At 40.9% G+C, this 14,156-nt stretch overlaps 1 protein-coding gene across 1 annotated transcript in view; it reads right to left on the bottom strand.

The window, feature by feature from the left end:
* ak5 (adenylate kinase 5) overlaps positions 1–14,156 on the bottom strand; it is a 75,406-nt gene that overhangs the window by 4,399 nt on the left and 56,851 nt on the right. Inside the window, exon 11 of the mRNA XM_073492083.1 lies at positions 5,231–5,394. Within this exon, the coding sequence (XP_073348184.1) occupies positions 5,231–5,394 (164 nt within the window). The remainder of the gene's footprint in view (positions 1–5,230; positions 5,395–14,156) is intronic.

Below are 14,156 nucleotides of genomic sequence, written 5' to 3'. Positions count from 1 at the left end.
TATTGTCTGACTGTCTCCCGGAAATTACTGTAACAGGTGAAAAAATAAAAAGTAGTTGTGTTTGAACATAAATACACAACTCAACAAGATATACAACAAAGATCTAGTTGTTTTTAGACCTTTTAATGCAGAAATGTTACATATGATATCTTTAAATCAACAGTACAAAAGCGTTTTACAGACGCTCACCGGTGAGCCAGTGAGGTGTGATTTTTTATTACTGTATTTTTGTAATGTGTTGGGCTGTAAACCTGCTGGGGTTAACTTCAGTAATCCCAGCAGGGGATTATTCACTCTCTATCACTGTTTCTCTCTCTCCATAACTAACTCTCTCACACATCATAAAAATAAGCAGTGACGATGTTGGCGAACACATGGGACATGACCCCAATGTGCTGTAAGAAGCTTAGACAGCCGAGCTTTGGCTTTCTCCACTGAGACAACAGGAAGTTATAAATCTGCGCTGAGTGTCTTTACGTCGCCTTTCAAATCTATTCAGTGGATCCGTTTTCTTCCAAACCTTGAGTCCAAAATTAGAAATTTTCAAAAGCAGAGGGATTTCTCACTCACTTATAGTGGTATCAAGACAGTCAGATAGTTTGGCTTGAATGGAATTGAGTTAGTGAGACTCAAACATGGAAAAAATACATTTAGAAAAACAGCCATTGATATTTCTTTCCAGAAACAGTGTCCCGATTTTTGAAATAATCCAGAGTCAAATCAAATTTTTGTGTTTTGAAGTGTCAGAAATCAGCCCTCATAACAAATATGAGCGATCTCATGAATCCAGCTGCCTCGCGAGGTACAGTATGTTTTTTTCTGCAGTTGAATTGCTAGAGATTGGTGGTCTTGGTAACTTATAGATCAGCTCAGAAAAAGTGTACAGAGAAAGTACATGAGCAACACCCGCTGTCAGAGCCGCCTTGCAAAGGCATTAAATCATCTGTGACTTTTATTTACCTTTCCTGCGGACTATGGAACTGCAACAGTGACAGTTTTCGTATTTTTATTATAGAGAGGATAAAGAAATCCAGCAGAAGCCTCTATTGGAGTAATACATCACACATTCCTTCTCTGGCTCCAGAATTAAGTTTTTTATTCCTTGTAGCAGAAATGTGTTGACACTGTCTCTCCTCAGCTCAGTGTTTGTCTTAACAGGAGAAAGTGTAAATGACTCAAACTGACCTGAAAATGATGGTCGCATTGGGGGGCTGGCGGCATGTAGGTAAATGTGATTGGCACAGTTTCAGATATATGATTTTTCCTGAAAACCGGCTGATTCAGGTCTCTGGCTGGTTAATCAGTGATTCTCTGACATAAATGTATTTTTTAGAGAGGCTAACTTATTTACCAAAAATCAGGGTGCTGTAGTTTTCAGCAAATGTTCCTCAAACAGGAGCTAATAGGGCTTTTGTTGGGGACTATTTTCAGCGGCGGATTAAGACACATTTGGAGCTCTAGTGAGTATGTCTGGCAGCAGAATGGTGTGTGTGGGATTGAAAATAAACAACATTGATCATGTTCATGATATTGAAGGAACATGCCACCGAGTGCAACAGTGTGGCTCACTGATGTGTTTTTAATGGACAAGAGTGGAGCTCTAGGATCGATTCATCACTGGTTTTGGTCTTTTTACAGGATTTGTTGACAGTAAGAAAAATATAATATTGCCAACCTGAAATAATAATTTTGGCTCTGGTGTTTGAAGGCTGCCGTGACTTCTTGAACATAAAGAACACTGATCAATAAATCCTCCCCGGACAGACAAAAGGCTAAAAGTCCAGACAACAGTTTGCCGGGCGGGATGAATAAACAGGCAGCCAGAATAAATATTCTTTTTTAAATCCCTTACATGTGGAGTCCAGTCAATATTTGTGACTCACTCCGGCCGAAAGACGCTTTGGAGAGCGATGACCAAACAACACACACGTACACACCTTTGAACATGTGAAGCAAGGATGTGACAGGTGGCTCTTGTGTTTTGATGTGAAATGTCAGACTCTTACACCGCATAGTTCAATTAAAAAGCTCCCAGACAGCCACAGGTTTGTTACTGAGGATTAATATTCACCAGGAGGAAAATACATCACTGTTGCAGGCCAGGAAGACGAGTATTTCTAACCTCCACCTGCCACACTGCATTTGTTGTGTGATTTAAATCCCATTTGGACAAATGCTAATATTATTATTATCATGATGTTTTTTTTTTTTGTGTAATTGTCTTGTGTGGCCCGTCCTCTTCCAGGTCACCACGGTTGAGCGCAGGCTCAGACACCACTTGGTGATGCCTCGACCTACTCAGTCGTCCTCCTGGATCCACACTCTTTACATAGATTTGATATAATTTATCTGTATCAGATATTCTCTCAAGGGTGTAAGGACAGAGGATGTTCACCGTACACATTGTAAAGCCCACTGAGGCGATGTGGGCACTCTCATGGGCACACAGTTCGCTACAACAGCTCCCTATATATGGCATATTTTTGTTTTTTGTTCATTTGATGCTCCAGCATGTGTTTGTTATGAGGGGATTAGATTTCCTACAGAATCTTAATTGGGACTTGGATTGTTTGAAAACTCCGTCTACCAAATCCTCACCAAGAGTGTTTCCGACTGAAATACCAATGTTAGTATGTCACCTTACCATTTAAGCTCAAAGTGCAGCTGTACAGTCAATAGTCCCGGTGTACATTTTGACCTCCTCTGACACCAGATGAGAAGTCAGAGACCACTCATTAAGAGTTATCCTCGTGGGACTGTGAATGTCTGCAGGTATTCTCATGGGAATCTGTTAGTCGTTGAACTTATTGACCGTGGACTCAGAGACTGATGGTGCCATCCCAGGAGCTACACTGTTACTGTACTGAAAATGTGTTATTATGATAATGAATGCTGTACACAGCAGACCCACCCTCAACTGTGTATAGCTGGATGCTAAATCCCATTACATTAATATTAAACTTTACTGTATTTCTGTCCTGATTATACATTCTTAAAGTCTAGGGTCTTACGGCTCCTTCTTGGATGTTCAACCTTCACTGTGCAGAATGATGTATGTGCAGAGCAGAGATTGACACTTGGAGGCTGTTTTCACATTCATTTGCTGAAGCGGAAAGGTTTCTCCGAACTCACATTAAATCTGAGTTAAAGACCTGTGAGACGTGTGAGCAGGATTTTGCTTAAAACCTTTAGTGCAGATACACTGAGACTGGTGAGAGCCATCTTGTATCTTGTTACATAGGAGTAGATAGTTTTAAGAAATTGAAACAAAATAATTGACCTTTTTTATATATGTCAAAGTCCCCACCAACAGAAGCTCATCTCTCCCGCAGAAAACACTGCTCCTAAAACGCCTCATCAGTAGTACCGCCTTTAATTCACTTTGTGACATCACACTTCGTAACATAGTCACACATTTGCATAGTTAATGCCTAGCGGCTAGTTTGGCATGTAATAATAGATTTAGCACAGCTGCTCTGTTGTTGTTAGTGGTGCTGGCTCAGGCATGTTTGAAATGACCAATCAGAGGAGACTGGGAATTCAGGAGGGGGGCCTTAAAGAGACAGGAGCTAAAACCTGTGAGTGTTTCAGACAGAGGCGTGATACATTGCAGCACTGGGAGACAACTGATGTGTTTTTTGAGCATTAAAGCATGTAAACCTATTCTAGTAGTAAACCAAAATAAAATGGTGAACTTGAAAAGGAGAATAATATGCCTCCTTTGAAGCATCGGTAATGATAATGATAATTTGATATGATAACTCTCTCATAGGGACCATTTGGCTGAACAAGTTTACTTTGATTTATATTTTAAGTATACTTTGCTGTTAATACGTAAGTGAAATCATGAAAGCAGGACTTGTACATGAAACAGAGTGTTTTTAGAGAGTAGAATTGCTACTTTTACTTAAGTAATTATGATATGAGTAGTTCTTCCATCACTGTTTAAAAATATCTGCAGGGGATCTTTAACAATCACTTCCTTAGTCCTCTTTGGATAATTTAAGTATCTCACTCATATTCAATTATATATTATAGAGCTGTGCTCTTCAAACCTTTTCACATCAAGGACCTCTAAACCTCGATAATATTTTGCTTTTAGATGTTTGATTACAGAAATGGCCAAAAACCCATGACCATAATAGTCATGATGATGTCATCATCTATGTATGGGATTATAGTGAAAATAAATGCTTCCCCTTTTTGCTGGAGAACCCCAAACCCCTCCAAAAACTGAGACTGAACAGTTTGCTGGACTGAAGTTGACTTTCTGCCCTGATGAATATGTTTATGTCGTCTCAGAAAATGTGTTTTCCTCTGAGAGTATTTGGAGTTGCAGATAGATTTATCTGGTTTACACACTCTGTCAGCAGCCGCTTCCAGCTCCAATACAGGCTCAGACAGCCATGCCAGCTCTGTCTGGTACACTGTGTGCAGATGTGCAATCTCAGTAAAAAGCCATTTTGAGCACTCTTGACTGTATAATAATCACCCGCAGCCCTCCCTCTTCTATTTGTTTCATTAGGCTCTTGGCAGAAAAACATGTTCTATAGCATATCAGTACTTTCTCAGCATGAGAGCTGCCACGTTGCAGTTTTCAGGATTTGTCTGCCTGCACTTCTTCAGCTGTCTGTCTTTTAATAATAATCTGTAAGATCTTGTTTATGAAGGTATTATTTTGATGGCTCAGCCTGCTGCACAGTGCTCACTGCTGTCATGTTGTTGATCCAAAAGAGATCACCTGCTAATCAGACAGTGTGGGTGGTTCTCTGACATCCTTATTGTTTGATTTCATGTTCAAGCAAAATTACAACTGCTCATACTTAATATCCCGTTGTATACATTGCAAACAAACCCCTTTGTGAAGACTGCAATGTAAAAATACACGAGAAATTATTGGTGAAATGTACTACTTCTTGAATAAACATGCAAATTTAAAAACTTCCATTCTTGCAAAACAACTATTGTCATCCTGCAAAAAAATGTCTGAGAAGCACACAATATATTTTCTTTGTGCTGTAAACCTGATTCCAGCTTGATTTTTCTAAACTGCTACCTGACTGTTCCTGTTGGAGCTATTCTACACTTAGGATGGACATTAAACTCTCTCAGTTGAATCATCAGGACAAAAGATGAACAGCTGTGTAAGAAAAATATGTTTTCCCTCCTCACAGCTCTCTAAGTGCAGCTGGTAGCATCGTTGATAGCAGAGTTAAAGAAGGACACTGACCTCTGGCAGCTGCTCTCCTCTCTCCAGGACGTCCCGCAGGTGACGCCCTCTGTCACTGTGAGACTGCAGCTCCGAACACAGCAGGTCGCCGAGAGCGACGCGACGCAGGCCGAACCTCTCCTCCATCCGCTCACACTGCAGAGATTTCCCTGAGGCTGGACCACCTGGGAACACGCCCACGCGCACATGTACGCACGCACACACACACATACACACACACACACACACACACACACACACACACACACACACACACACACACACACACACACACACACACACACACACACAGGAGAAATCAGTCCATCCTCACCGACAAGTAATCACTAAGACAGCATACAAGTGAGGCGACGATGATGAGGAAGGAAATTGAGAGGTGAGAGAAGAGCATGAAAGAGGGAGGCAAGAGGAAATAGATGGTGTGTGTGTGTGTGTGTGTGTGTGTGTGTGTGTGTGTGTGTGTGTGTGTTTGCACATCGCAGGTATAATTCATTGCCAGGGGCTGAGAGGCAGGTTATCACAGACAAGTACATCTCACACGTTAGTACTTTTATACTTGTGAGGTCTTTTCATTAATATAACACTGTCCCGAGCACCTCACCCAGACCTAATTAGTAATTATACTGTAATTATAGTGTAATTAAGTACAGCAGGACTCCAGTTGAAATTTGCGGTACTTGTCCTTTTTCTTTTCTTTTCATGCCACATTATACTTCTACTCCACTACATCTCGAGGAAAGATATTGTAGTTTTTACTTTACTACAATTATCTGACAGCTTTAGTTACTAGGTTCTTTGTAAATTAAGATTTTACAAACAAAACATATGAAGAGCTCATAAAATATAATGTTTCGTTCTAGATTGAATGACCCAATAATCTTTGCAGAAGTGCAGAAGTGGTGTGGAAGTGCCTACATCTACTAATTGCAGGCACTTCCACACCACTTCTGCACATCTGCAAAGATTATCCTGTTGAACAAAACATGTAAGTATCATAAACTTGTGTTTTTCACAGAGATTATAATCATGATAATTTAAAATCCAATTAAAAAATCCCGTAAACTTTTTGTCGAGGGAACCAGGTCGATGCTAACTTCCAGGTTAGCCTGAAAAAATACATCATCCCTACAGCACTCTATGGAAAACAGTAACCACTGGAACAGGTTTTCTAAAACTTCACTCTGTTTCAAGCTCAACACCAACTGAAAGATGTTCGAGTGCTGCTTGAACACAGGTGGATGAAAATACTATTAATTTGCCAACATCCATAGTTGAGCAATGAACAAGGAGGGAAAGAATTGACCCTTTCCCATTGAAGACAGAATCTGAAGGACAAATTACACTGCATTTGCAAAATGTGCAATACAGTAAATTAACCTAAACTTTAGTCCAACCTTAACCCTCAAACAGGCCTTTGACCAAGAAGTCCTCACTTTCCAGGTCGAAAAAACTAAATCTCACAAAGTAAAAGAGCAGGCAGCATACATCCAAAACAGACACAAGAACACAGACAGAGCAAGAAGAAAAACACAGTTTTAATAATGAACCACCATTTAGTGATTCAGTTTTGGTCGATTTCCTTTAAAATATTCAAAACTATTTCAGCGGTCTCAGCAGTGTGTCTGCTCCACTGCTGGTCTGTGAGGTCTGTAGGTGTTTTATCGCAGGTTAACTGTATTACATGGCTATGAAGCTGTGTAAAGCACCGGCAGGAAGTTGTGATCTATCATAACCAGCCTTGAGCCCAGTAATAAAACACATGACGTGCTCACATTCATCAGTATTCTCACCGAGTGTATGACCCTCCGACAGCATTCAGAAACAAATATCGTTTCTTTTGAGAGCACAGACAGAAATGAGCTGGGCTCGGTCGGGGACGACCGTGACCGCCAGAGAAGGTCCATAAGTAATCGAGGAGGAGGAGCGGTTAAGGATTCATTCATTCAGCACATATTCACCCGACTCAAAATGCTGCACAGCCTCCTCCATGTCTGCTTGTTAGAAGTATTCCTCTGCTGCCTGACACCTTTGTCAGGAAGTAAAATAATGATCCACCACGGCTAAAGCAAAAGCCCAGAGAAGCTTGTTAGTGTAGTTAGTAAGGTCAGACTCTGCTGTCTCAACTGGATCTGTGGGTAGAGATGGTTTTCTCTCTCTGAAACCATTTGAAATTTAGATCAACCAGCACTGAGAATAAAATCTTCAGACAAGATGATGTGTGTTTTTAAAACCGCTGCTGAAACGAGGTTGATGAAAACCGTTAGCATACTAGTCAACCCTGCCAATTTTTTTGGAAGACGCGCTCTCCCAGTTTCCTCCGGGGGTCACAATTCTCCCATATTTCTCCCGATTTATGACATATTTTTACACTTTTTCCGCTTCAAGTCATCTCGTTTTTAGGCGTCTCGTCCTCCTCAGTGAGTGAGAGACGGACAGAGAAATGGAGAGGAGAAAGAATATCTACACACATTTCAAAGGGCCTGGAGAGAAGAGTTCCTGTTTCTTACGCAAACTTTTAATGGACAGGGGCTGTGAAATCTGCCACGTTGATGTTTCTGTCGTGACATGGAAATGTTAATATGAAACCCTTAATCTAGCTTTATTTATAGCATCTTCAAATTTTCAGAAGCACTTTGAAAACCCAGGTTACAAAGTGCTTCGTTACAAGGAACAACTGCAAGGAACTAAATTATGTAGTGCAACTAAAACTGTCACTGTCTGATGTGGTGAGTACGAACAGTGGCTGAGCTATGACTCATCATCTGGTGGAGAGGTGCACCACATCAAGTGAATCCTGCCTGAACGGCCATGTTCGTGTCACCTCACAGGTTCATTTTTTCGTTCCAGACATGGTGCTGACTTTGAAAACACTGTCTCAAGAGTCCCTGACACAGCATGAAATAAAAAGTTAATGTCCCCTCGACCAACCCCCATCTCCTCATCCAAACCTGCTCCCCTGCTGCTGCTGATGCTGCTGATCTGTCAGACTCGGCTCTTTTATCCGGTGAAGTAGAGCTCAGAGTCACCCGCTGCTCGTCTACCTGCTCTCTGAAATGTTGATGAGAGGCATCTTAAAGGAATTAAGTAGTAATACGGAGAGGAAAAATAGCAGAGAGTTCATTTCGGAACTCTGGAGTGACGGTGTAAGATCATCGGCCTTAAAGTGGATCAAATTGGAGTTGAATGAAAATACTACAAAGTCATTTTGGCTGAAGTAGTGATTGTTGCCCAATCTCCACGATATAATGTTAGCAGTGAACGTTTCTGCAAACAACAGTAACGTTCAAGGTTGACATTTGTACCAAACGGGGCATATTACGTTCACATTATATGCTTATCAGCCACCCGTCAGAGGTAGAGGGGAAGTTGGTGATGTTATTACAAGGCTGCAAAACAGGCGAGTGCAGTCCGAGTCACACAGCTAGATATTTTTAAGGACACCTGAAGACATTTCCAGACGTTTCTGTGGCGTCAAAACCGTCAATCTCCACCCGTGAGTGTGACGACCAACTCTTTGAGGCATTGTAGTTCATCATTTATTGTACAATTTGGTGCAGTTTTTGGGGTTGATGTTGAACTTCCCCACCTGCCTCACTGTGCATGTTGCCAATCATCAAGCACTTTCTGAACGTAACGTCGAGGTAGAATTATAACCAGTGATCAGTTAAATTAAAAGAAGTCAAATTTAGGAGCTCTTGTTGACACCTCATAGTCACATTTCTGCTCTAAAACCGTTTTAATTAAAAGCTGGAAAAGATGAGTTTTAGGTGGTATCACTTCATGTGGGTTTACCCATCCAAAACCTCCCTGACTGTAATAAATGTTGGAAAAGTTGGAGCAGTGTTCTGCAGCGGTGCTTCAGAAAAACGAGGTGCTGATGCCTGAGGGAAATGCTAATGTGAGGTTTCCCTGCTGCCTGTGCTTTCAGCCGTTTCTCTTTTCTCTCTGTTCACATCTCTTCATGTTCTCCTCTCAGTGCTCTCCCTCACGTCAGCCCTCCTGCCCCTCTCTGCAGAAAATTACCATCTTAACCCTTTTAATCAGACTTGCATTTGAATTTTGAAAACCCTGCTGCTGGTGTGAAAAGTAATATCAGTTGTTTTATTGATGTTCTGGATTGATGCAATGACAATTTGGCACTTCGGTGGTTTCTAAAGTGTCAGAAGCAACCACTACAGTTGAGTGTGAAGGGGAAAAAAGATGGTGTTATTCTGTGTTTTTCCTATTGTGCCATGGGACAATCCCATCAAATATGAATTAGTCCTTTTCTCAGTACTTTCTGACTACCTTACATGGTCTGGTGCTCTCAGCCTGTGGCCTATTGGTTCCCACAGGAGACAAAACTTCTTTGAAACAGCTCAAAAAATGGTAAATGGACTGTATTTATACAGCACTCTTCTAGTCTTAGCAACTGTTCCAAGCTTAACGACACAAGTCAGTTCACACATACATTCATGCACTGGTGGCAGACGTTACCATGCAAGGCGCCACCTGCTCATCAGGAGCGATTACCATTCATAACCATTCATACACGCTCACACACCTGATAATAATGAGGAAACATGTAACGCCAACCCAATCTCAAGAATAATATGTGGCAAAGTACGTTTCTGCAAAAACCAAAGATTAGTTAAAACTTTACGTTTCGTTGAGTTCAATTTTCTATTTCTCTCTTTTCACAACTCTGTGCTTATGCTCTGCTTAGGCACAAAAACCACTTGGTTATAGTTGGAAAAACATCATGTTTTGGCTTAAAATACCTCCTTTGGTCGCCATAAACACAGCTGATAACTGTCACGAGGTTTCCTCAGAAAATATCCAGTGGTGTCATATTTACAAATGTTGATATGCAGACTCTAACTGTGGTCACTGGCTGGGCAACATCCTCACCTCTAACTCCACCACAACCCCCTCCACCTCCTGATATGAAAGACAGTTAATAAAGATGAAATGTTAAACTTCTGTGGAAATGTCATTAGGGTACGTAGCCTATGACAGGTTCAAATTTGAATGTATCGGTTGTTTGCAGAACCACTGTGACCAGTGCCGGCCCTGACCAATTTGGTGCCCTAGGCAAGATTTTGGCTGGCGCCCCCTTGCATCGCAGTCAATTTCACAATCAATTTTCATACACTCACACAGAAACTACATGTATGTATTCAAGATTTTATTTCTTTTAAGTCAAAAATATCACACCAAATAAAAACTGAAGAAAGAAACAAGTGATACATTAAAAATACAATATAAATAAGGTATTGCGCAAACATATTAAAGAATATTCTATTTACATACAAAATAAAAACAGTCTGTATTCTTTGGGAGGAAACCTTTTGCAGCAGAAGCAGTGCAAGCTATCATTCTTTTTTGAGTACATCAGCCAGCTTCTTTTGATTTTTCCCCACTGACTAAGACTCTGGTAAAAAAAGTCATGTGGACACTTTCTCCCATCTTTGTTTTTGGGATATGTGTAACTGTTTTTTATTTGAAATGGTCCTCTGTGAACTAACTCCTTTCTTACTTTGTCAGTTAGAAGAGATGGCCAGTCAGCAGGTCTATTGGTGCAGCCTTTAGTCCTGATGCTGTGTCCCTCTCTGTGCTGAGGTAGGGGACAGGAGCACCTGATGCTGTGTCACTGGGGGTGGTGGTGAAATATTTTAAAAGTGCATCTGAAGAGAGAAGAGAAGTAAATGTGACCACTGGATGTTACATTTTAATAAAAAACAGATGCTTGGTGTGTGCTATACATAAGACTAATATAGACTAAAGTAAAGTGCAGTGAAACTTATATATAGCTATATATATATGTAGCCTATGAATGATATGGGAAAGCTAAGGTATGGAGTATTAACAGTAATACACTTTAACTGCACTTTAACACTGATGTAAACTTTAACAAATATAAACTGTGACACAATAAACCAAAGTCTTACAACTGCCCTATTACTTATAAAGTGGATGGAAAGCTAATAGCATTTTAACTGACATACAAGCAGAGAAACACAGCCAACAGGTTAAAATAACACCTGAACAGGCCTGACGTTAACTTTCCAAATGTCCCTTATGAATTTAAGGTGGAGTAACATTAACTTACATCGACTCAGCTATTTACTGATTATTAAACAATGCTACTATCGTCCGAAGTTAGCTAGCAAGCTAACACTCTGCTCCAACAAGGTAACTACGATGCATATTAGTTTCATTCACTTCATCACATTGACGTTACTGTACCTTTTTCCTTTTCACGTGTTTCTTCCTCTTCTTTCCTTCCTTTCCTTCCCTGGGCGCCGGATGGTTTCAGTCTTTTGGACATTGTGTTTCCACAGTATCAATAAACGTCTGTCTTGGGTCACGGTCCGGTCAGATTCAGGCAGCTCGCCTCTCGACCCCGCCCCCCACCCTCACAGAAGGCAGGTACAGTGCAACGAGCCAGGAACCCAGAAGAAAGGCCTCTCCATTATTTAATAGGCTTTGCTATGAAGTTATGTTGCTGTGGGCTTATATAATATTTCGAAATAATATAAGCAATAGCACTGGTAAAAAATATTATTATTATTATTATTTTTTCTCCCCCCGTTTGCGGCGCCCCCCGTGGATGACGGCGCCCTTAGCATTTGCCTATACTGCCTATGCCCAGGGCCGGCCCTGACTGTGACTGTGGGCTTACATTATATTGACAATGCATTTATGGGTCTCTGCAGAAACCAATGGCCGATGTCCAGACTACAGTTTATCACTCAAAAATAATTTACTTTGACATCAGTAAAGAACAGCCTCAAAAGTCATCAGCGTCCTCTACTTAGTGAATGTTGGCAGTGGAAAAGGAAACTCTCTTCAAAGCAGGATCAGTCATCTCTTCAGAATCCTGGCCTGAACCAATGCAGCCCTCGCTCGCTGCTATTTCAAAGAGCATTTTTGCATTTTCCTTTTTATGTTTATTCTGCTGCCAGAGATAATGAGTAACGTCGGAAACTGACGACAATGATGACAAACCTGAAGTATCTCAATGAGTGGAGGCGAGAGCATTGCCTTGTCTGCAGCCCATTTGCCATTTAGACTGATTTATTTTTTTTACATAAAAAGTATTACCTGCTATTTGTGAGGGGAAAAGCATTGTGTAACAGGAATTGATGAATAAATTAAATTACTAGAGAGATTTCTTTTTTTCCCACTATGGTTCTCTGCCCTCTTTTCCTTGATTCATTCCTGTCTCCTGCTCCAGCTCCATCGAACACAATCCATCTGTCACTTTGGCTCTCATCGAGGACAACGCTGTGACAGAGCTGCTCAGACATGGTGGGACGGTTTTGGTTTCTTAAATCTAAGCTTCAACCTACCTGAGTGTCAGTAGAGAAACTAGAAGGTGAGCAGAGTGCAGACATCTGCCAATGCTCAAAAAGCAGCACAGCATTTAGCAGCTAAAGAGACAGAAATGTCCCTCAGGAGTTGAAAAACAGAGCAGGAATAAATCATAGCTGCTTGCATTATCTTCATGTATCTTTTTTTTAATGACAGTGTTCTTTCACAAAAATAAAATAAAATATAATGTGAATATGTGCATATACCTGTTACCTTTCATAGTGCAACCAGACTATATTTGTATAATTGTTTCACTAGCAACCTGCAGGCAGAACAGTTAGTGGTGAAAGGTGTAAGATTGATCTGAGGTGATGATTACAGGTAACAGCTACAGTACGTGAAAGCATGAAGATAACAGCTACAGTACATTAGTGAGAGTCAAAAGTTGAAGCAGCCACAACAGCAGAAACTAATGCTCTGTTCAGCTGAGACGTGATCATCTAAACTACCCGAATCACTTTCTGTCATAACACGCTGAAAAGCAGGGTCTCTCTTTATACGGTATAAAATCTACTCAGGAGACACATTCGAGTGTAGATGACAGTATTGTATGTCACGGTCTTGTCTTTTCTGTCTTCTTTTATTTGTGTTTTCTGTGTTTTGTGTTGTCTTTTGATGTGTTTTCCTCCTCTGTTTCTCCCTAGGCTGCTTTCCCTTCACACCTGCACTGCATCACTGTTGTTAGCCCAGCCGTGTTCCCAGTGTTCTTCCCTATCGGCCTATCAGCTCCTTCCCCTGCTGTCTGGTATTCCCTGCTCATTATCCTCACCTGTGTTTCTCTGCCCGTCTCCACCTGCACCTCATTCCCTTGTTAGTTTAGTATTCAAGTCCAGTCTTTGTCTTTACCAGGTACTTTATTCCTCTACTGGTTGTCCTTGTTATCTCTCAGACGATTCTTGAGTTAAAATGTCCGAATACCAAAGAGATCCAATGATCTTTGTTTCACAAAAAATCAAGGATTGGAAAAAAGTCCAAAACATTAATAGAAATATGCTTAGCAGAACTTTTTTTGGTTCTTTCCTCTCGTATCAATCATCTGAAATCCCCTCAAATATATCTGGTGACCCCTTAAAGGGGCCCAAGCCCGAGGTTGACTTTTACTAGTTGTGGAGTAGTTATGCATCGTGGTATGGGTGCTTTGACTTACTGTTCGTTAAAGAGCTATATTTTTCACTGTGCAGTTGGCATTTTCTTCCATTTATTATTTATCATTATCTGCCCCTGCTGAGAGAAAGCTCCTGATCTAACTCAACGTCTCTTTCTCCAATATTCAGACAAACTATTAATACAGATCAGAGGGGAATTTGTCATGTTGGTTTTGTACACTAATACACATAGCCGTGTCAATGAGAGTACTGATTCAATAATCTTAATGGCCACATCGTTAGTATTTTTTCCATGGTAGTGAAGAAAACGTTGGTTCATGGAGACTCAGTGTCTCAGAGCTCTCATTAACCTTTATGTCTCTGTCCTGTCTTCCATTAGCAGACTGAACCACACCGCCTCACAGCATGCTAATTGATCACAAAAACACCCTTAACTCTGCTTCCAGAGGACGGAAGTAACACAG

This window comes from Pagrus major, chromosome 21, assembly GCF_040436345.1.
Source record: "Pagrus major chromosome 21, Pma_NU_1.0".
Taxonomy (NCBI): domain Eukaryota; kingdom Metazoa; phylum Chordata; class Actinopteri; order Spariformes; family Sparidae; genus Pagrus; species Pagrus major.
This window is presented reverse-complemented; position numbering and strand designations above follow the sequence as displayed.